This window comes from Peromyscus maniculatus, chromosome 13 (assembly GCF_049852395.1).
Source record: "Peromyscus maniculatus bairdii isolate BWxNUB_F1_BW_parent chromosome 13, HU_Pman_BW_mat_3.1, whole genome shotgun sequence".
NCBI lineage: Eukaryota > Metazoa > Chordata > Mammalia > Rodentia > Cricetidae > Peromyscus > Peromyscus maniculatus.
In genome coordinates, this window is record NC_134864.1 from 29,007,907 (window position 1) to 29,030,788 (window position 22,882).

At 42.2% G+C, this 22,882-nt stretch overlaps 1 protein-coding gene across 3 annotated transcripts in view; it reads left to right on the forward strand.

Moving 5' to 3' along the window:
• Positions 1-2,854: 2,854 nt before the first annotated feature.
• The window catches only part of Myom1 (myomesin 1), a 127,417-nt gene continuing 107,389 nt past the window's right edge, over positions 2,855-22,882 (forward strand). For all 3 annotated transcript variants that reach the window (XM_076549895.1, XM_006972255.4, XM_076549896.1), the window contains exons 1-3: positions 2,855-2,992; positions 7,173-7,513; positions 22,170-22,310. In XM_076549895.1, the coding sequence (XP_076406010.1) occupies positions 7,200-7,513; positions 22,170-22,310 (455 nt within the window). In that variant the 5' untranslated portion in view covers positions 2,855-2,992; positions 7,173-7,199. The remainder of the gene's footprint in view (positions 2,993-7,172; positions 7,514-22,169; positions 22,311-22,882) is intronic.

The window sequence follows — 22,882 nt, forward strand, 5'->3', positions numbered from 1 at the left end:
CACACACACACACACACACACACACACACACACACACACACACGGCAAATTTAGTGGGAGATATAAGCTAGTTATCCTACAATTATAGGTTACTCTAACTGCAGCCTTCAAAAATCTCACTGAACAATTCACTTAAGTGTTGCGGGCCGAACCACCTAAACACCTGTTGGAGGTGGGGGGAGAAGGCACAGCATCAACAACGCAGACACGGGGAGTCAGATGAGAAGCAAAAGGCAGACTCGTTTATTTCAGATACGGGGAAAGGAGCCTAAATACCCCTTCCCGGTACCCCATGGCTGTTGGCCATTTCCTTGGCTGTGTTGGCCTTTTCTCATTGGCCTCATCATTCTGAAATTCATAGGTCACCAATCACGGAGTGCAGCAGCAGACTCCAGGTTGACTCAAGGGAAGTTGTTATTGCGCATGTTTATGCATACCACCAAGGCTGTGGCAGCCCCACCAGCCAGGCTGGCTCCTTTTCTCCCCACGTGTAAGATTTTTCTTATGTTTAAATTATCTGCATTGGAGAAATAGGGTTTAGAATTTGGAAACTTTTAACCACAGTGCCTGTATCAGTTATTTATCTTTCCCTTTCCTAGGATGACGTTAGATTTCCCCCTTTATTCTCATCTTGTAAAGGTGAAGGACTCTTTTAGATATTGCTTTAGGAAGCTCTAGCCAGGAATCGTATCTCCCTCCTGTTCTGTACCCTTATGTCCTCGTGTCACCCATCCCAGCATGATGTAATTATTCCTAAGGAATCTTTCCATGCTGCCTGTGTGCTGGGTGTAGCTCAGTGCTGGACGCATCAGTAGGCTTTCAACAAATGCTTTATGAACTAAACTGAATAGATGCAGACCTTTGCTTTTTTCATATTGCTGATATACGAGTGCTGTGGGATGTCGTTCTGTACGCTGTGAATGTGTGTTGCTCTGAGTGGTTGATAAATAAAATGATGATTGGCCAGTAGCCAGGCAGGAAGTATAGGTGGGATAAGCAGACAAGGAGAATTCTGGGAAGAGGAAGGCTGAGTCAGGTGTCGCCAACCAGACACAGAGGAAGCAAGATGACAAGGCAGAAATGAGAAAAGGTACCAAGCCACGTGGCTAAACATAGATAAGAATTATGGGTTAATTTAAGTGTAAGAGCTAGTCAGTAATAAGCCTGAGCTAATGGCTGAGCAGTTATAATTAATATAAGACTCTGTGTGTTCATTTGGGTCTGAGCAGCTGCAGGACCAGGTAGGACACAGGAAAACTTCCAACTACATATGAGTTTTAGTTGTGAATTAAAATTAGGAAAAAGCATAGGGAAAAAAAGCTTTTTTAATTTTAGGTGGATTTTGGTTCTTATTTGTTTTCTTTACATTTCATTTCTTAACAATACTTCCTTCATTTTTTTCCCTTTATACATAGAGTAATGATCTGCTATTAATTACTTTGTGTTCTACAGTAAAATCAAAGTGAGCTGGCAGAATGCTAGGGCCTAATTACAACTTGTACATTTATTTTGTCTTTTAGTTACTCATCATTTCATACTCAGAAAATATTAATATCTTTCTAATTAGTTTAAAGAGAAAAATTTATAGATACCTTAAAATCAGTCATTTTCTTAAGAAAAGAAACTAGCCAGAATTCATTCTCTCTCTCTCTCTCTCTCTCTCTCTCTCTCTCTCTCTCTCTCTCTCTGAATATAGAGGACTGGAATTATAGAATTAAAGTATTATTTATTATTTATGTTTGTTTTTTTTTTCTCCAAGACAGGGTTTCTATGTGTAGTCCTTGCTATCCTGGAACTCACTCAGAGATTCACCTACGTCTGCCTCCCAAGTGCTGGGATTAAAGGCATGTGCCACCACAACCCAGCTTGAATTTAAGAATTTTTTATAGACTATATGATCACAATAAACTATATCTACTAAGAAATGTCTCTTGGAACTGTGTGAGGCAAATCTAACTAGAATTCTTGAAGTAAATGGTTTCTGAAGTTCACAGACTGCAGTTACATATTTTCTGTTTATTGTTAGTGTCTATACCGTGTGTATGTATGTGGGAGTGTGTGGAGGTCAGGGAACAGCTTGCTCGGAGTTGGCTCTTCCTTCACTTAGTGGCGGTGTTTGTCTTGTTTGGCTGTGCTGAGCATTCCAGGTCCTCTGGCCCGCCAGCTTCATGGTGACCCTCCAGTCATCTTGCTGTAGGACTACTCAGAATTGGTTGGAGACAAGGCTGACCCTGCTCTTGAGTTTGGAAGGACACAATAGTGAATTCCTTTTTCTGAGGCTTTGGCTAATAAACGAGGAATTAAATGTTTGCACCTGAAGCTGTGATTCATTTTGTAAATTTTCCTGAACCGAGGGGAACCGTGAATGCTCGTCACGGAGTGAAAAACGCCGCCGCCGCACAGTACTTCTGGTCAGCCTGGAGTTCCTTCTCTCCTGTTGTGTCCTTTAACTCCGTGGTCCGTGGGTTACCAACAGCACACACAAAGCCATATCTTGGCAGTGAAATTCCATGAAGTCCATTTGGAGGATCAGATTCCCACACCTGTCTTTAGCTCTGAACGCAAGCCGCTTGCCACATTGCCCTTTCACATGTAAAGCGATAAAGTTGTATTGGACACTGCCCGCATAACCCAGCGAAACTGCTCTGCTTCGTTAACCCGGCAGCCCTCATTGAGGCATCCACCTAATCCCACTGCGCGTGCAGCTTCCTGCTGTACTCTTTGGTCTCTTCTGGGTCTGGGACTACCCTCCCCATGTGCTGCTATATTTATCTGCCTCCTTGGCCATAAAAGGCTGGCTGTGGGGCCCTGACATTCTGCTGCCTGACCACATGCATTATTTTTGAACTGGCCCCCAGATCCTGCCTCTAGTTCTGCCTCTTGACTTTTTCTGGGATTCGGCCACCCAGGATCTCCGTTCTCTCCTCCTGCTCCCCAGCCGGCTGCAGCAGTACAACATCCATCCCCCTGCCCTCCCTGCCCCCAGAGACTGGTAAGTGTGACCCAGAGGCGGTAAATGCACTCCTCAGCTTATGGCTGTCTTCTCAGCTCAGCAGGGAAATAACAGGGTCCACTCCTGGAAGGGGGAGCAGGGCTGCAGGGTGCCTGCTGAGGACAGGGGTGGGGTGGGGAGGGGTGGGGAGGGGTGGGGAGGGCTATTTTGCCTTATCACTGTGGTCTTGAAGCTGCTAACCCCGGAGCTATAAGATCATATTGTCTCAGATTCAACTCAAGGACTCTCTCCAGGTTCAATAGTTTGGTTGAAATCTGGACTGGATGAGGGACAGGAGGCAGAGAAGTGTTTCCCTCCTCTGCATGCCTACAGATCTATCTGTCTCCCTGAGTGCAAATTAGGCCAGAAGGATACAGATTCTCTTTATAGACACTAGTTCTCGATCTGGTGACTTTGCTCCAAAAGCGCAGCGTGGATGAACTCTCAAGTGCAGGGTGTTATTTCTGACCTGAAAATGGTCGGGTGCTAGAGAGGTGGCAGATCTGGCACTGTGGCCCTGAAACTATCACCTTCTGTAAGTAATTTTCATCAGCTTCTGGCCTCTGCTGCCCGGATTAAGAGTCTATCGCAGCAAGATTATAATTATGGAGTTAGTATTTCTTCCTAAGCTCCCAAATTATTTTTAGGAAGAAAATTTAGGTTTCAGAGGCACAGAAGACCACAAAACCATCTTTCTTTCTAACAAATTCTGCCTAAACCTGGCTCACTTAAGAAAAGGAAGTGGTTACACCTTCGTTCCAAAGGTCAGTCAGCCCTGGTGACTTAAAGTCAAGCCCTGTTTACTGGTAATACATGACCCCTATGTACTAAGTAGTAAGTGGTAATAAAATAAATATACTTGGGGCAGATAATGAAGAGTGGAAAATAGAATTATGGCAAGGCATTTAAATAATCTGTCTTGTGAAAATGATAACATTTTGAATCATCTGGGTAGTGGTGCTAATTTATAATGTAACACAGTGAAAGATCTTTATTATTTGTAAGTCATTCTGATGGTGTTACAGAGACTTCTCTAACACTTCATGACACTAATATCACTCTAGATTAATGTATCCTAACCTTTACATTATAAACATTATCTAATAATTGGTCATCAAGTACAATTCTGTGTATTTAGCAACAAAAAGCAATCTATTTGAGGGTTGAAACAGAGTTGCTTTGCTAGTGGCTATTTTTGTTTTTTTCTTCTTAGGAAATGCCATGTAGACTGGTATTTTCTATGGGACCTAAGATGCATACTTCTGGATTTTCTTTCTTTCTTGACTCTTTAAGTAGCTTAAATAAAATTTAGTTTTAAGTTTGACAAAAATTAAAAGGACTTACTTAGTCCTTTTAGATCCTCACTTAGGATTTTTTAAACAAAACAAGGTTTGAAAAAAAAAACTACTTGAAAACAATTTTCTTACGTATTTTTGAAAATAATATTTTAGAATATTATACATAAGAGCATTTTTTTAAACATGGGGGAAGTGTCTATAAAATTATGGCTTGCCCTGGTTTGCCACGTGGCTGATAGTCTTCCTTTCGGGGGACATGGTATTTACAAGAGTGAATGTGTGGGCTCTATGAGTAAAGGTACTTCCTGCCAACCTGATGACCTGAGTTCCATCCCCGGAACCCACATGAGGGAAGGAAAGAACAAGTTGTCCTCTGCCCTCCGTGTACACGCTGTGACACAGTGCACCCCACACAAAATGAAGTCATTGATAGACAGATGTAAAAAAGAAAAGTAAATACAATGTGAAGCCTCCCCTCCTGAGGCTAAACCAGCAGCCCAAGTCCACCCTGTCAGCTGCCACTCTGAGGCCTAATTCTTCTTTATATAGTAAGAATCCGAATCTACATGTTTTTATATGGAATAAATTCTTTTTCTGGTTTGAAAAAGTTGCCTTTTTGAAGTGTTTGCAAGATTTGGGAGAACTTGTATCCATAAGAATTACTAGACCCTGGTTTAGTTCTAGGGCATTTCTATCTGTAGTCCTTCTCATGTGTCTTCCCTCACCTTGGAAAGGGTGTCACTGGGCAGTCTTAGCTGATCTGAAGCATGCAGAGACCAGGCTGGCCTTGAACTCACAGAGATCCATCTGTCTCTGCCTCCAGAGAGCTGGGATTAAAGGTGTGCGCCACCACCCCAGCAATCTTCTTGGTTTTCAGTTTCACCTACACGCTGTTGACGCCGAGATTTAGATGTCCATCCTACACTACGACCTGTCCTTTAAAGTCACACATCTGGCTTCCCACTTAACCCATCAGCTGCAGGGGGCAGCAGGTGCCTCAAATGTAGAACATCTCCGACCCGTCTCTTGATTTTTCCATTCCAAGATGATACTTTCTTCTCTTTCCCATCTCAGATAATGGTAACTTCAGTCTTTTAGTTAGTCAGGCAACAAGCCTTGGGAACGTTTCCTTTTCCTTCATGTTCTCATTTGGGACGTCCAGTGGATGCCATTGGCTGTACCTTCAAACCATATGCAGAGTCTGAGCACTGTGGCCACTGTCATCATCAGCCTGGACTCTGGAAGGGGCCACTGTATTTCTCTCCTAGAGCCATGACAACAGAGTGTAAAGGACTCGATGGTCTAAGCCACAGAAATGTATTTCCTCGCAGTTCTGGAGCCCTAGAAATACAAGGTGCAGTGTTGTTAGATTTGGCTAAATAAGGCTACTCATCTAGAAGACCCAGGTTCCAATTCCCAACACCTACGTGGCAACTCACTGTCATTTGTAGCTTCAGCCCCAGAGGATCTGACACCATCTTCTGTCCATCATATGTTCCAAGCATACATATGGTGTACAAACATAACATACGTTTGATGATACAAACATCAAGACACACAAAATAAAAATCAGGTAAAACAAGGATAAGGCTTCTGATGGCTTGTAGATGGAGCACTTCTCTGGTACCTCCACATGATGGTTGCTCTGTCATTGTTTAAATACTGCCATCCACCTGGTTGGTCACTCTGTCATGTGTTCAGACAGTCCTCCACATGATGGTCACTGTCATGTGTTCAGACACTGTCCTCCACAAGGTGGTCACTCTATCATGTGTTCAGACACTGTCTTAATTTTCTTTTATTCTGGGGATACCAACCCTGTTGGGCTAACACCTGAATGAGCTATTTCAGTTGAATTTTTCCTTTAAGGACCCAGTTTTCAAATGTAGTCTCAATCTGAAGGGTTGGGGGCACTTGAGCATTTCAGTCTGGGGAAAGGGCTATAAGTCAGCCCAGTATAGTCCTCTAATTGATCTCTTAGCTTTCCTTCAGCAACCTGTTCTTCAGGCATGAGCAAGGGCTTGTCAGTTCAGAGACCTTTAGTGTCGTCTCAGCTCCTCTCCGAGTAAAGGCCAAGCCCTTAGTGTCCCCTCTAGGACCCTAGACTAGCTGCCCTTTCTTACCCACTCTTCACCTCTCTCATCGTTTGTACCTTCACTGCGCCCTCCTCAAGTCCCGCAGCCCCACTGTCCCTGGCCCTGCATGGAGAGTGATACATTTGCTCCTTCCTGGTGTTTTCGCACGAGTGTTCCATCCTGAGCATTCACTCCAGACAGCCTCTGGCTCTGATGTCTCTCTCCTGTGAAGCAGTCTCTGCTGAGGGGGCTTCAGGTTGTGTCTTTCTTTACTTTGCTCCGTGGCCCTTGGTGCATTCTAATACACTCCCAACTAGTAAGTCTCTCTGTGTCAATCTCCTACAGAATACTCATCCTGAATTGGACAGTTGGAGAAGGATTTTTGTTTTGTTTTGTTTTTCACTCCGTTGTGCTGGAATAGCCCAGTCTCATAGTAGGTGCTCGTTATTTCTTAAATGAATACCACATTACTTCCCATCATCCCACATTCTCCTAAATGAATGAGCGTGCATCAGAAGAGAATGTCAGAAAAGTAGAAATAGGCATCATGATGTGTTTGAGAGAAAAGCACACTCGCCAGAGAGGAAACTTTGTTCAGTTGTCCTAGACAAGAAAGAAAGTAATGCATAATGGCAGGGGTCGGGTGCACATGTGGGCCACTGAGGAGGGGGTTTGTGAGTACCCAGTTAAGCTGAACTTATAGCCTTTCCTACTCATGCTTCAGAACGATTGCAGTCTGCATTTCTCAGCCTTGGTTGAGAGGAATTGTTCTCTGGGATTGTTCAATCAAGAATCGTTTTCTTGCAGGTTGCCTCCTCCCTTCCAGGGCACACGATGGCTTTGCCCTTTTATCAGAGGTCCCACCAGCACTATGATCTCAGTTACCGTAACAAGGACCTGCGCACCACCATGAGCCACTACCAACAGGAGAAGAAGCGCTCTGCCATCTACACCCATGGCTCCACCGCCTACAGCAGCCGGTCCTCTGCCGCACACCGCCAGGAGTCAGAGGCCTTTAGTCAAGCGTCAGCCGCCTCCTACCAGCAGCAGGCTGCGCAGGCCTACAGTCTTGGAGCGTCCCAGTACTCTCTAGGGTCTGAAGTCAGCCGGAAGACAGCCTCGGCATACGATTATGGCTATTCCCATGGGTATGTCAGGAGCAGCCTTCCAACCTTGGGCACATGCTCTGATTAATCACGTTTCCTGTCTTAAATATGGCAACGCTGTTATACGGGGTGTGGAGGGAGACCTGAGCACCGTGTCTTACCTTTCCCCTTTTATTGTCTGGTTGAAATTCACGGGTTTAGAGTCTCACTGGAGAGTCTTGCCTGAGCCATCCACTGCGGTGATATTTCTACCAGGCAAGTTTTGGTTACTTTGGCAGCAACAGAGCCAGAAAACATTTTGACACCCAGCAGGTTTCCTGGCTCCCATAATGCTTCTGCTTAGAATAAAAGCCAATACAGAATTTAAAATTCACAGGTGCCAGGAAACTAATCTACAGCAGAGATGCACTGGAATTTTTCTGAAAACCAATACTCAAAATTCTGAGTTATTATTCAAGCAACAAATATTTTCTTTCCTCTTTCTTTCTTTCTTTCCTTCTTCCTCCCTCCCTCCTTCCCTCTCTCCCTCCCTCCCTCCCTCCCTCCCTCCCTCCCTTCCTCCCTCCCTCCCTTCCTTCCTTTCTTTCTTTTTGGTTTTTTCAAGACAGGGTTTCTCTTGTGTAGTTTTGGTGGCTCTCCTGGATCTTGCTCTGTAGACCAGGCTGGCCTCAAACTCACAGAGATCCACCTGGCTCTGCCTCCCGAGTGCCCATCTTCCCCCACCCCCAAATAAATATTTTCTTTATCTGGAATATTTTATATAGAAGCATGACCTTCTCTCAGGGAGCCTAAGAATAATAGGAATAAGCATGCATTGGGCCAAATTAGATTATTGACCAAACACAACGAGAGAGACTCTATTCCCAAACAAAAAAGTTATGTTAGGATGCTAGGAAGAGTAAATTGCAGATGAAGGTCTGTTCTGCAAAGCAAACCCAGAATCTCGTTTCCTTAGAAACAATAAAGTTAACGTAAATGTGAACTGTTATGTCTAGAAAGTTCCAATTTGGATCTCTTTGCCTGGGGTGAGAGTTAAGGCTGCTTTCCTGACTGAGGCCTTCCAGGTAAGAGTGGGAAGTTTCCTTCTTTTAAAGTTATTCATTTATTTCAGTGTATGTAAGAGTGACTGCGTGAGTTTATGTATAACACTTGCATGCAGGTGCCCGCAGAGCCCAGAAGAGGGTGTCAGAGCCCCTGGAACTGGAGTTTTAGGTGGTGGTTGTGAGCCACACAGTGTGAGAGTTGGGGACAGAACCTGAATCCTCTGAAGAGGATTAGTGCTCTTAACTGTTAAGCTAACTCTACAGCACCAAGATATTCCATTCTCATCAGTACCAAAATTTGTAGGGCTCCCTAGAGGAACAGAACTGATCGAATGAATATGTATATTTATCATATATTCAATGTATATATTCATTCTATTACACACACACACACACACACACACACACACACACACACACACACAGATATGGTATTTATTAGAATGGTTTACAGGCTATGGTCTAGCTAGTCCAACAATGGCTGTTTGTCAATGGAAGGTCCAAGAATCCAGTAGTTGTTCAGTCCATGTCTTATCTGGTCTTGAATATATGCCCAAATCCTGAAGAAGTAGCCTTTAATGCAAGTGTAAGAGTGGACTTGCCAGTGAGAGTGAGAACAAGCAGGCAAAGAGAGAAAGCTTTGTTCTTTCATGTTTTTTATATAGGCTGCCAGCAGAAAGTGTGGCCCAGATTAAAGGTGTGTCTTCCCACCTCAAAAGGTCTGGATTAAAAGTGGATCTTACCACTGCAAATGATTTAATTAAGAAAACATCCTTCACAGGTGTACCCAACCATTTGGGTTTTAGTTAATTCCAGATGTAGTCAAGTTGTAGACAACCAAGAATAGCCATCACAAGTCTACCCTTGTCAACTTGACACACAATTATATCTCCTATGTCATGCTTAATTTCCAAATGAAAACAATAACTAGGTCATAATTATAGTTAATATGATGTAACTATCCCACATATAATTGCAAATGCATTATATATTTAACCAGGTCATAATTATGCCTAACATGATGTAACTATCCCTTGAACAACTGCAAATGCATTATAAATTTTCAAAAAAATTTTAGAATCAGTGACAGTGTTCCTTGAAAGATATTCTTTTAGTATCTCAAACCTAAATATGATAACCACTAATTTTCTTAGTTGATGTTGTACTTATGCATTTATCACTACATGATAAAGAAACTGAGGAAAGAAAGCACAAATATCTGTACAAACACTTTCTTAACAAAATATGACAGAAACACTTATGTCACTTATAATCTTTGGTTCTGAAACTGGTCACATGGTCTTAGCTGGTATTTCAGCTGCATTCCTCTACGACCCAATCTGTGTTTCCTCCACCCTCAGCAGTAACCTCAGCAGGTCTCAGTGTTCCGAAGAGCGAACTCATTCATCATTCTGGATATCGAAGAAGAAGTGTTACAGTGAGTCTGCGTCACTCAAAGAAGGAGGTTGCCATGACATTGTACAATGGAAGCTTCCCTGGGAGAAAGCCCGTAATTCTGCAGTAGGCTTAGCTGTGTTTGCTTGTCCAGCCACTGTGTTGGATAGATGTTTGTTTCTTCAATCTCAGACAGTTTTTATCTTACCGCTCTTAAGAATAAAATATCTTATGAGGACTAAAAAAACACATGCAAGATATACACAATTTATAACTAAGTCTATTTATAGTCTACAGAAAAAATTTCTGATCTTTAAAATGTAGACACTTCTGGGCTGTGTGGCTTGTAACCACCTGCTGCCTCTAATACGCTTCTCCAAGGCATCAGGCTTAGGTGGCATTTTTTTTTTTTATAATAAATGAAATATTTAAGTTGTCCAAAATTTAAGTATATTTGTCAAGGCAACTGGAAAAAAGTATCACTTTCAGGGCATACAAAAGGTGACTGGGGAATAATGCAGTGGCTTGTGTGAATTGATGTGGAGAAGGCAGAAATTCCTAAATCCTTGATCTACAGCTGTCATGTGTCAGTGACAGTGACCTCAAGGGAGCTTCTGGCAGGATCTATAACAGAGCCAGAGTCTGCTGGTGTTTACCTGGAATGTATGGTGGCAACACTCTGAAATTCCACCTGGAATGGAACAGGATCACTTTGCAATCAATCTCACTTTCAGAGGTCATGTTCTGCCATGGGCTATCCATAAGGACCTCATGTTGGCTGAAGAAATGGAAATATTGTCACTGAGGAGAATCTATTTCTTTTAGCACTTACTTCAAATGAGTCTCCTTCCAAAGGAAAGTTGGGAGGAATTAACACCACATGTGTGTGTGTGTGACAGCATCAGTCTGTCCTCTTGAAGAATGTTCCATAGTTGTGTTCAAGAACCTCACTTAGGAAAGCAGCTGTCTTGTAGGAGGATTAGATGCTAAATATCCATCCTTCTGGAATGTCTGCCCTGGGTCTACAGAAGATGGTATTTTTATGATCATGAAGTTGTTAGCTAATTTCTTGAGCATTTATTTCATTTTCCCAACATGGAAGAATTGATAGAATGTTCTACGTTTATATTTTCAAATGATTTTATTTCTTTAGCTCCACTGCAAACTTTCATGCTTGAACCACTTTAATTTTACATGGTTTATTTGGACTCTGTGCAGTATCCTTCTTTATTTATAATTTGACATCTCATCTCAAACATTAGTAATTGGACTGGCTCTTTGGGAGCATGGGGGATCTTGCCATGTAGGCTTAGACAAACTTTATATAGGAAACAAACTATAATCATTTTCCCATGTTCCACACCACACCTTGTTCCTACTGTGTATGGAGTAGATTGCTATTTATTAATGGTTTGCTATGTTCGAACCAGATGGAGTTCAAGGTTCTTGGTGGGAACAGGATGAGCTAGAAACAGTGCATGTGGGAGAGAAAATGCCAGTGCTGTCTTTTCCTCTTCCTATGAATGTGAAAGAGAAGGAGCCTGACATAACCTTGGAGACATTTCAGTCTTTTGTTTTTAGAACTAGGAGTAACAGGTGCAGGCTTAGAATCTTTATGATTTCTTCAGGTTGTTTTTAGGTTTATTCAAAATGATAGAATTTTTCCTGCTCAATGAGATTTGTCTTTGGATTGTAAACAGTATTGTTGGTAAAGGCCCCTGCGTTGGAACTGTGTCTCTCTGCAGTGTGTGTAAGCACTAGGCTAGGTCTATTTTTACCCTCTACTTTGTAGTTAGATGTCCAGTGTTAAGGTGGAAAGTTCGGAGATTTATATGTGCTCAGGGCTTGGCTGACCTCAGTTAGTCTCGCTTGGAGTCAGTATGGCTGTAGCACAGATTAGCTACTGACTATGTTATAAAACACATTAAATACCTTAGTTCATGGTTACATTGAGAAAAAAAAGACTAAAAGCAGCACAAACCCTGTCAGAATGGCAAGGTCGATGCGTTTACATAACAGTGGTATCAACAACAAATACAAGGCTCTGTTATGAAAAGGGGAATGCAAGGGCTCTATGTGCATTTTCATGCATTGTGTGTGCATGCACGATGGAGGCCAGAGGTCAGTGTCCGCTGCCCTCCTCTATCACTCTCCACAATTTTGAGACAAGCACTCTCACTGACCCAAGATCTTGAGAATTCAGCTCGATTAGCTGGACGGCTAGCTCTGATCCTCTCCTCTCCTTCCAGTGCTGAAATGACAGGTACATGTTACCACATTCAGCTTTCTCCATGAGTGTTGGGATCCAACTCATCTGCCCATGCTTTTACAGTGAACGCTTTACATGCTGAGCCACACCCCAAGCCCATGCTCTGTAACTCAGGCTTCTCTGCTTTTGTTCCATTTTCCTTCGATCTTCAGCTATACAGGAAGTAGTATGACATCTTTGTTTTGGTACTTAAATACCAGAAGAAGGCCGGCCATAGGGCTCAGTGGGTGAAGGTGCTTTTGCCAAGCCTGTTGTTGACCTGAGTACCATCCCTGTGCCTGGGGTGAAATGTCATGTCTGTCGGCACCTTCCTGCTGACCAGATAGTGGGGAAGCCTGTGGGAACTGTTTCAGCAGGCTTGACCTTTTCCCAGCACTCTCTGGGAATGAGGAAGTAAATTTGATACCACATCTAGTCAACTACAGGACCATCTACATTGTGAGTTGGGATGTGTCAATGTGACTTGTACAAGGATGGAACAATTCAGCGCAAAAGGGACAGCTTTTTGACAGACAAGGCATCTCTTGATTCTAAAGTTAAGCGTCTGCCTAGAAAACAAGGAGCGAGCTCTCCCATTCTTGCTGAGTGTGGTGGCGCACACCGTTAGTCCCAACACTTGGGAGGCAGAGGCAGGTGGATCTGTCTGAGTTCCAGACCAACCTGGTCTACAGAGTGAGTTCCACGACAGCCAGGACTACACAGAGAAGCCCTATCTCAAAACACACACACACACACACACACACACACACACACACCCCAAACAAACAACAACAAAAGAACTTTAAAGGACCAGTGAGATGCTCGGTGGTTAAAGCTACTTACTGCTGCACAGCTAGCCCATGAACCTGAGTTTAATCTTTGGAACTCAAGTAAAAGTAGGAGAGAAGTATGAGGATGCAAGTATGGTATATTAGTATCATGCTAAATATGATATTAGCTATAGATTCCTCATGTAGATAGAGCCAAAGATTTCCATTAGGTTGAGGAAGTTCCTTTCTTGTTCCATTTTGTTGAGAGATATTTTTAAAAAAAAATTTACTTTTTTTTGTTATGCGTGCTTGAGTAGATGTTTGTGTACCACACGCATGCATTCAGGAGCCTGTGGAGAAGAAGCCACCCCCCTGGGAAGGGAGTTAAAAGACAATTGTTAGCTGCCACATGGGTGCTGGGAACTGAACTTTGGTCCTCTGCAAGGACAAGTGTTCTTAACTACTGAACCATCTCTCCAGCCCCTGTTGAGAGATTAAAAAAAAAAAACATGAACACTAAATTTTGTCCAAACTTTTTTTTTTTTTTTACGTCTATTTTAGATGATAATGTGAGGTTCGTGTTTATTCTGTTGAAGTAAATCAACCTTGAATGACAGGGTTCGCTTCACCTCACCCGGTTTAGATCCTATTGTACTTAGTTTTTAAGGACTGGAGGTTGAAGCAAACATCCCTTGGTTGGTTTGGTTTTTGAGACATAGCTATCACTATGTAGTTTTGGCTGCCCTGGAGCTCACTAGACCAGGCTTCAAATTCATAGAGACCCTCTTGCCTCTGCCTCTTGGGATCTGGGATTACAAGCATGTGCCACCATGTCTGGCACCTATTAGACTTATTTTTTTTTTTTTAATAGAGAGGGAGGTCCTAACATCTCATACTTTCATCATCTTTCCACTCCATACTTTGCTCATCAATATGTCTCCATGTAGGGCAGAGTTGTATGCCACATAATTGTCTGAGTGTACAGTGGGAAGAGGCTTGTAATCTGAACTGTGGACAATTCCTGTAGCCCACCGAATCTTGTTGACCTTTTTGAGTTTGCTTTGTTTTGAATATCTTGTTCCTGTGTAAGTACAGGGACAGATGTTTCAAGAATGTCTCATAGCCCCATGAAGAGACCTCGGGCTTCTTTATGTGCCACAACCTCCAAGGTGTAAGGAAGACCTTCAAGTAGATAAGGATATCTCCTTCAAAGTGTGTGTGGTGGTGGTGGGGGAATAGTATGATCAGGACTTTCCTGGATAAGCTTAGAAGCAGCATTCCTGGGAGAAGGCATAAATGATTCATAAGGAATTTTCCATCAATCCAACATCCTCAAATTGTACAAATTTTAAAAGTGCCCAAGTATGTAACAGGTGGAGATGAAAACCAAAGGTGGCAGCCATCATGTGGCTCAGCTCTGCTGGATCTTTGTCAAACAGCTGTGCTGGCTTTATGACTTCTGCCATTCCATTCAGATATGGCTGTGCCACCTGCCCATAGACCAGGGACAGATCCCGATCCCCCTGCCTGGGTGCCCTCCCAACAGTTCGAGCTGGCAGTGGTCCAGAGGGTGCCTGGACTGGTCTACTCTGGTGAACAGTCTAGCAAATAACCTAGCTGACATCATAGAGCCTTTGTCCAGTGACTGATGGAGGCAGATGCAGAGATCCACGGCCAGGTGTCTGTTTTTCCTTGTGAGAATATTTTAGATTATTATTTCAGTTGCTTGGCTTTGGTCATTCAGAGTTTTACATTTTTTCTTGAGATAGTTTTGGTCATTTTGGTCTTGTAGGAATTGTTCCATTACATCTTAGTAGTCTAGTGAGTTGACACAGAAGCATTCACATTACTTACCTATGAGTCTCCTTCGTTTTGTGGGGCTGGTTATAATGTTTCCACTTTCATTCTTGATTTTAATAATATACTTTCTTTTCATGATTAAGCTACTAAATTTTTTTTCAGAGTTTTCTTTGGGGGAGTCTTCACCAATGTTATCTATTTCTGTTCTGTTTCCTACTTCATTGTTTCTTCTTGAGGCTTTATCATGTCACTCTTTCTCTGGTGCTTATTTTAATCTACTTACAATATATATTTAGCTATTACAGTATTGAATAGGGTTGTTTCATTCTAGGCAAACCTTCTACCTCCAATGTATATATCCCCTAGCCTTCTTTTATTTTACCTTTTATTTTGAGACAGGGTCACTAAGTTACCTAAGCAGGCATTAAACCTGTGATCTTTCTGCTTCAGTCTTCCCACAAGAGCATTCTAACCTCCACATAACACAATAAATAACCATATGAAGTTCTAAAAATTAATTTTTCGAATGAAGAACCACTTATCTGTTTAATGTACTCCTTTGTCTGACTTCAGAGCTGAGTCTTGATGATATGTTGTTTTATCATTGCCTTTTGACTAGAGGAATGGATGGAAAACTAACCTCGGTACTGGGAATCCTGCTTCTGCATTGGTGTGTGTGTGTGTGTGTGTGTGTGTGTGTGTGTGTGTGTGTGTGTGTGTGTATGTATCTGTGTGTGTGGTGTGTGTGCATGTGGTGTGTGTGTGTGTGGTGTGGTGTGTGTGGTGTGTGTGTGTGTAAGGGAGGGCACAAGTACACATATGTGTGTGTGTTATGTATCTGTGTGTGTGGTGTGTGTCTGTGCATGTGGTGTGTGTGTGTGTGGTGTGGTGTGTGTGGTGTGTGTGTGTGTGTGTGTGTGTAAGGGAGGGCACAAGTACACATATGTGTGTGTGTGTTATGTATCTGTGTGTGTGGTGTGTGTCTGTGCATGTGGTGTGTGTGTGTGTTATGTATCTGTGTGTGTGGTGTGTGTCTGTGCATGTGGTGTGTGTGTGTGTGGTGTGTGGTGTGGTGTGTGTGGTGTGTGTGTGTTATGTATCTGTGTGTGTGGTGTGTGTCTGTGCATGTGGTGTGTGTGTGTGTTATGTATCTGTGTGTGTGGTGTGTGTCTGTGCATGTGGTGTGTGTGTGTGTGGTGTGTGGTGTGTGTGTGTGTGGTGTGTGGTGTGTGTGTGTATGTGTGTGTGGTGTGTGTGTATGTGTGTGTGTTATGTATCTGTGTGTGTGGTGTGTGTCTGTGCATGTGGTGTGTGTGTGTATGTGTGTGTGTGTGTAAGGGAGGGCACAAGTACACATATGTGTGTGTATGTGTGTGTGGTGTGTGTGTATGTGTGTGTGGTATGTATCTGTGTGTGTGGTGTGTGTCTGTGCATGTGGTGTGTGTGTGTGGTGTGTGTGTGTATGTGTGTGTGTGTAAGGGAGGGCACAAGTACACATATGTGTGTGTGTGTGTTATGTATCTGTGTGTGTGGTGTGTGTCTGTGCATGTGGTGTGTGTGTGTGGTGTGTGTGTGTATGTGTGTGTGTGTAAGGGAGGGCACAAGTACACATATGTGTGTGTGTGTGTGTTATGTATCTGTGTGTGTGGTGTGTGTCTGTGCATGTGGGGTGTGTGTGTGTGGTATGTGTGTGTGGTGTGGTGTGTGTGGTGTGTGTGTGTGTGTTATGTATCTGTGTGTGTGGTGTGTTTCTGTGCATGTGGTGTGTGTGTGTTATGTATCTGTGTGTGTGGTGTGTGTCTGTGCATGTGGTGTGTGTGTGGTGTGTGTGTGTGTGTGTATGTGTGTGTGTTATGTATCTGTGTGTGTGGTGTGTGTCTGTGCATGTGGTGTGTGTGTGTGGTGTGTGGTGTGGTGTATGGTGTGGTGTGTGTGGTGTGTGTGTGTGTGTGTGTGTGTGTGTGTGTGTAAGGGAGGGCACAAGTACACACATGTGTGTGTGTGAGTTGAGACCAGAGGTCAGCCTCCAGTGTTGCTCTCCACCTTGTTTTTTGAGACAGAGTCTCATTGGCCTGGAATTTGCCGAGTAGTTAGGCTGACTGGCCAGTGAGCCTTAGGGATCCTTTGTCTCTACCTCCCCAGAACTGGAATTAGAAATACACGCCATTGCAATTAGCCTTTTAACATGGGTTTTGGGGAGTAAATGCAGGTCCTCATCCTGGCATGGCAAGTACTTTATCAACCGAGCCGCCCCCAGGTGCCTGCATTGCTCATTTGTAATAGTTCTTCAGTTGTTAGTACTCGCAGTCAGGATATGGTTACAGGAGTAGGAATCTTGATTCCACATCAGTCAATAAGCATTTATTGGCTGTCAAGTGTGGTTGTAGTGCTGGGGATCCAAAAGTAACTAAGAACACTCTTCAGTAGGAAAGACAACAGAGAAGCCTGCAATGCAGGGTAGCCTGGAGCACGTGAGGATGGATGACTCCGAGTTTGAGGCAAAGGTAGTAAAAACAGGCCCACATTGCACCATTTGTCTGTGATGCTTGACGGTCAGGGTGTTTTCAGAAAGTAACATGCTCATTAAACATTCCCGTACCTATCCATTTCAGGAAACCAGACCAATTTCCACAAGTCATGAGACTATTACAAACATAATTTTAAGTCACTACATTTTAATTTGTTTAATAATTATTGTATTTCTATCTGGCCTGCAATGATTTTTTATAATGCCAAGCTGCAGTTCAGTAACAGAACATGACCATCAGAGTCGTTCTAGGCAATGTGGCATGGTATTATGGTCTCCACAGTGGGGAGTCCACAGTTGGAAAGGTATAGGGAGACTAGTACCTCTTCTTTTTCTCTTTTAAATTGAATTTTGTCTTTAAATTTTCCATAATAATCTATCAACTGAGACAGTATAGTTGTGTATACATAGAACTTATTAGTAAACAAGTATGTGTAAGTTAATATTTTTTGATTAAGTGTACTGTCACAGAAGTTGGAGACCAGTGGCATAGTAGAAATAATACTGACCTGAAATTCAAGAAGGCTTAGGGACAAATCCCAGTTCAAACACCAGCTTGCTGTACAAACATGTAAGACCGGCTCTAAGCTTTTGTTTCTACACATATGAGAAGAACCTATTAAAGAAGTGTCATTGAGATACTGTATAGCTCTAGAATTCTATACGTACTTTTCATCTTGCTTCTCCTGTTCAGTATTATTCTGTCATGGTCCAAGTGTGAGAGTATACTTTTTATTTGTTTGTTGAGAGAGAGTCTCAATCTGTAGCCTTTGCATCCTAGAGCTATATACTATGTAGACCAAGCTGACCTCAAACCTGCGGTAATCCTCCTGCCTCTGCTTCCCATCTGCGGGATTACAGATGTGTGTCAACATATCTGGTGTGAAGGCTAGAACTGCTAGGATTACAGGTGTGTGAGCCAGCACACTGGTGTGAAGGCTAGAACTGCTAGGATTACAGATGTGTGAGCCAGCACACTGGTGTGAAGGCTAGAACTGCTAGGATCACAGGTGTGTGAGCCAGCACACTGGTGTGAAGGCTACAACTGCTAGGATCACAGATGTGTGAGCCAGCACACTGGTGTGAAGGCTACAACTGCTAGGATCACAGGTGTGTGAGCCAGCACACTGGTGTGAAGGCTACAACTGCTAGGATCACAGGTGTGTGAGCCAGCACACTGGTGTGAAGGCTACAACTGCTAGGATCACAGGTGTGTGAGCCAGCACTGGAGTGAAGGCTAGAACTGCTAGGATCACAGGTGTGTGAGCCAGCACACCTGGTGTGAAGGCTACAACTGCTAGGATTACAGATGTGTAAACCAGCACACCTAGTGTGAAGGCTACAACTGCTAGGATTACAGGTGTGTGTGTCAGCACACCTGGTGTGAAGGCTACACTTTCAGCTGTTCAGTATTTTAATTAGATGCATAGGTCAGCCTTTATCTGGATTCCTAGAATATTTCCAGAGAGTGATTTCTGGCCTTTGACTCTATCCCTTCTCCATGGTACCACTGGCCATAGATGTGATTATATATATATCAGGATATTTGTTTAAAATCTACTAAATGTAGGCCTATTGGTAGAGCATATGACATAATCCAGTACAAAAAGATGAACCTAGACATAGCCACAGACAGATGCATGGCCTCACGTTTAATATGACTTACTTGATCAGTTAAAATTCAAGGACACAGGGAATTTCATAATCTAAGTTAGTACATAAGGAACAGCCAACACAATTTTAATAACTAAAATACTTACACAGCTATGTATGTCATCTTTCCTATCTACTCAGAAACTGAGAGATTAGAGAAGGATTACTACCAAAAGTTAGATACAACTAAAATCACAAGAAATTAATAAACTCATATTTAGGTTTCTAGAGCCAAAGGAATGTAAAGTCTACATATTTTACTGAACTCTTCTAAGATTTGATAGTATAAAACATTAAACGTTGGTTTCATGGATCACAACAAAATAGACTGCTATTCTATTCAAACTGATTATTACATGGTCCTTCAAAACATTGTATTCCTAATTTAATTTTGTTTTCTGGCTTCAGTAAATATTTTGGAAGCTGCACACAGTTGCACACACCTGTAGTAGCAGCATTTGAGAGGAAGAAATAGGAGGGCCGCCATGATCCTGGGACAACCTGAGCTATACAGCAGGACCCTATCTCAGTCAATCAGTCAGTAAATAACTTGACATTACTAAATCATCAATACAGATGGTAATTTGACATCTACTTCACACACTCTGTAAGGAACAATAACTTAGCTAGTTGTAGTGGCACATGCCTTTATTACAGTATTTGGGAGGCAGAGGCAGGAGGATCTCTGTGAGTTCAAGACCCCTACATAGTGAGTTCCAGGACAGGCAGGGTTACATAATGAGACCTTGTCTCAGATTGAAAAAAAGAAACAATAACTTGAATAAGCTTTTTTTTTTTTTTTTTTTTTTTTTTTTTATGTATACAGCATATGTGACTGCAGGCCAGAAGAGGGCACCAGATCTCATTACAGACAGTTGTGAGCCACCATGTGGTTGCTGGGAATTGAACTCAGGACCTCTGGAAGAGCAATCAGTGCTCTTAACCACTGAGCCATCTCTCCAGCCCCTGAATAAGCTTTAGAAAGCATAAAAATGCAGCAATTTTATATTTCCTATATAATATATAGCAGCATAGTACTTTTTATAAAGTATTTGTTCAAGATAAAATATTAAATGGGAGCCAGTGCTAGTGCCACAAATCTTTAGCATCTAATTTAACTATTAAAACTCAGCTGCTGTGATTTACAGCTGTGAGAATGAGATAATCTCATTTGGGATATGTCCTATGTAATAAGTTCATTATTTAAAATATTTGTCTTACAGGAAAAAAGGAGTAGACAAAATAATGGAGTATCATAACTTCTGTTGCAATCAGACATTGAAAAATGAGTTTGCAAAACTTTGATTGTAGAAACAAAAATAAAAAATAGAGTAAAAATAGAAGAGTAAAAAGAAAATTTCACTGTTCTCAAAAATAAGAAAGGCAGCAATACCCTTGATCTCATGGTTCATTTTGTATAGTAATGGAGTAAAAAGGTGGAGGTAAATACCACTTTAAACTTAGACTCGTATAAGCACAGGCTGTACTCTGTGACCTGGGGTATAAGATGCAGTCCTTTTGCTGGAACAGTCAGCCAGGAACAAATTTCACTCTGGCTTCCAGTTGGTAAGCAATCCACAAGCTCAACTTCAAGGTTCTAACCTTTAGCTTCAACACTGTCCCATAGAAACGAGCTAGCTGTCGTCCTGGGTAGCAGAGTGCGCCGCTTCCATGTGACCACACCAGAGGATCAATGATAGCAGCTAAGCCTGCACGTGCGGCACAGTTTTAATAGACAAGATACACACACACTCATTCATGTGTGTGTGCTTAGTGTCTACTCAGACTCTGGGCCTCTGTGCACCCTGGAAATCTTTGTTTTGTACAGTACTACTTACTTTCTTGCGTTACCCATTTTATACTGTGTGTATGTTTGGCCCATGGCTTTGCTTTTGATATAGGTAATTTCTCTTTGCTTTTCTAAATGTTACAAAAGATTATTCTCTCTGTGTGTGTTTGTGTGTGTGTGTCTGTGTAAATCTATGTGCACCACATTCATGAGATACCCTCAGAGGGCCGAGGGCATTGGATTTCCTGAACTAGGGTTACAGGTGGTGGTGAGCCACCATCTGGGTGTTGGAAACCAAACCCCAGTTTTCTGCAAGAGCAGTAAGTGTTCTTAATGCACAGCCATTAAGTGTCTCCAAGTGTTTTTTAAACATTAGGCAATGATCAAGCCTTGAATAATTTTAACTGCGTAGCTTGATATTTCCCAAGAGATATAACTCACAGGCTTCATCTTTTTAAGAATTCTCTAGACTAGGAGCTTTAATAATATTATTTTTATTTTTGAGTAGTTCAAGTCTACAGGGAAAAATTAAGTACAGAGAGTTCCCACACAGTCTCCTATTGTTGACATCCTTCATCACCATAGAGACCAGACCAGGGAATTTGCAGTCTTCAATCTACACATTGGTTCCTGGGAGTCTATGTACTTGAGTTCATGAAATTGTGTGAAAACTGTATTTTATTTAACTCCACAACTACATAGGTTAAGGCTATTTTTTGTTTTGTTATTTTATTTATTTATTTATTTTATGGTTCCTACTGTTTTCCAACTCCCCAGTGGGGTTTTTCATTCATTCCAACATAAACTACCTCCTTGCACACATTGGCCTCAATGTGCATAGTCAAATAGAACTGGCCCCAGTGTTCTTTATCATACTGTATCACTCAACTCCAAATGTCCATGTAATGAAAACTTGTTCGATGAGTTGAGGGTTTCCTCGATTGTTGGAAGTATGTATGGAAAGGTCTCACAGTGAGAACCTAGGGTTCTGCATCAGAGTAGCCCTGGATCCCTGTGTGGAGAATTGCCCAGTTCCCAATTTAGTCTAAGAGGACTTGAATACAAAATGTATCAAAGCCATTTATATGCTTACCTACAAGCCTTGGGTTTGATTCCCAATACTTCAAAAAGAAAGAAAGAGACACATTTATATAGATTGACTAAATTTCAAACACTATCTTAACTACAAAGGCTATTTGAAAATATCAACATCTTCCTCATTTCCCTTCAAGTTTTAGAGGGAAAAAGCCATGAAATCACTATTTTTTTCTTAGTGTCTGTCTGGAGAACATTTACATATCTGCAGTCTTTCTAACTCCAGTTGGTTTCTGAACAGAAAAGACAATAATATTAGAGACCTAAGGTTCTAGGAAATTTTCCCTAAGTGGTGCCCCCTCACCTTCTACTTCGTCAACCCTTGGGATATCTTAAATGCACTCTGTGTTCTGTCTAATGTTAGGGGTCTCCTTTCAGACGTACAGATTCCAGTCTGCTATTAGAAGATTATTCATCCAAGTTGAGCCCCCAAATAAAGAGAGCCAAGCGGAGCCTTCTGCCTGGAGAGGAGACAGAAAACCTGCCAGGAAACTACATGGTGCCTATTTACTCTGGACGGTGAGTGTACTTTCTCTCCCAGTGTGTAATTATTATAAGTGAGGCGTCAAGAGTAGCTACCATTTGTTGAGGACTCTCTATATGTCAGTTTTAAAAGGACCTAGGATGGTTGAAAGCCACACTGAGAAGGATGGGCTCATTGAAATCAAAGTATTTCATTTTCAGACATTTTTGTCATACATAGGATGCGTGACAAAAGAGAATGATTAGGGCATAATGCTGTATATGGTCAATTGACATGGGAAGTAGAGCTTTAGATGTGAGTGATTAAATACTACTCATAGTCAATATTTGTCCAGTAAAAAGGAAGATTCAAAACTCTAAAGTGTAAAGTGAACCGGGTAGGTGAAGATGTGGAAGGGCAAAGGGAGGAGGAGGTAGGAATGGCCACTGGAGGTACAAATATGACCAAATGTATTATGTATGATCAATGTATAGAATAACAGTAAGAAAGCCTGGTGCTTTGCAAAGTTAGTATATGCTGATAATAATTTTAAAAATGATGTATGTTAAAAACCCAGACTATAAAATGTTGGGGGACTGAAGAAACCCACTCTGCACCAGAGTCTTAT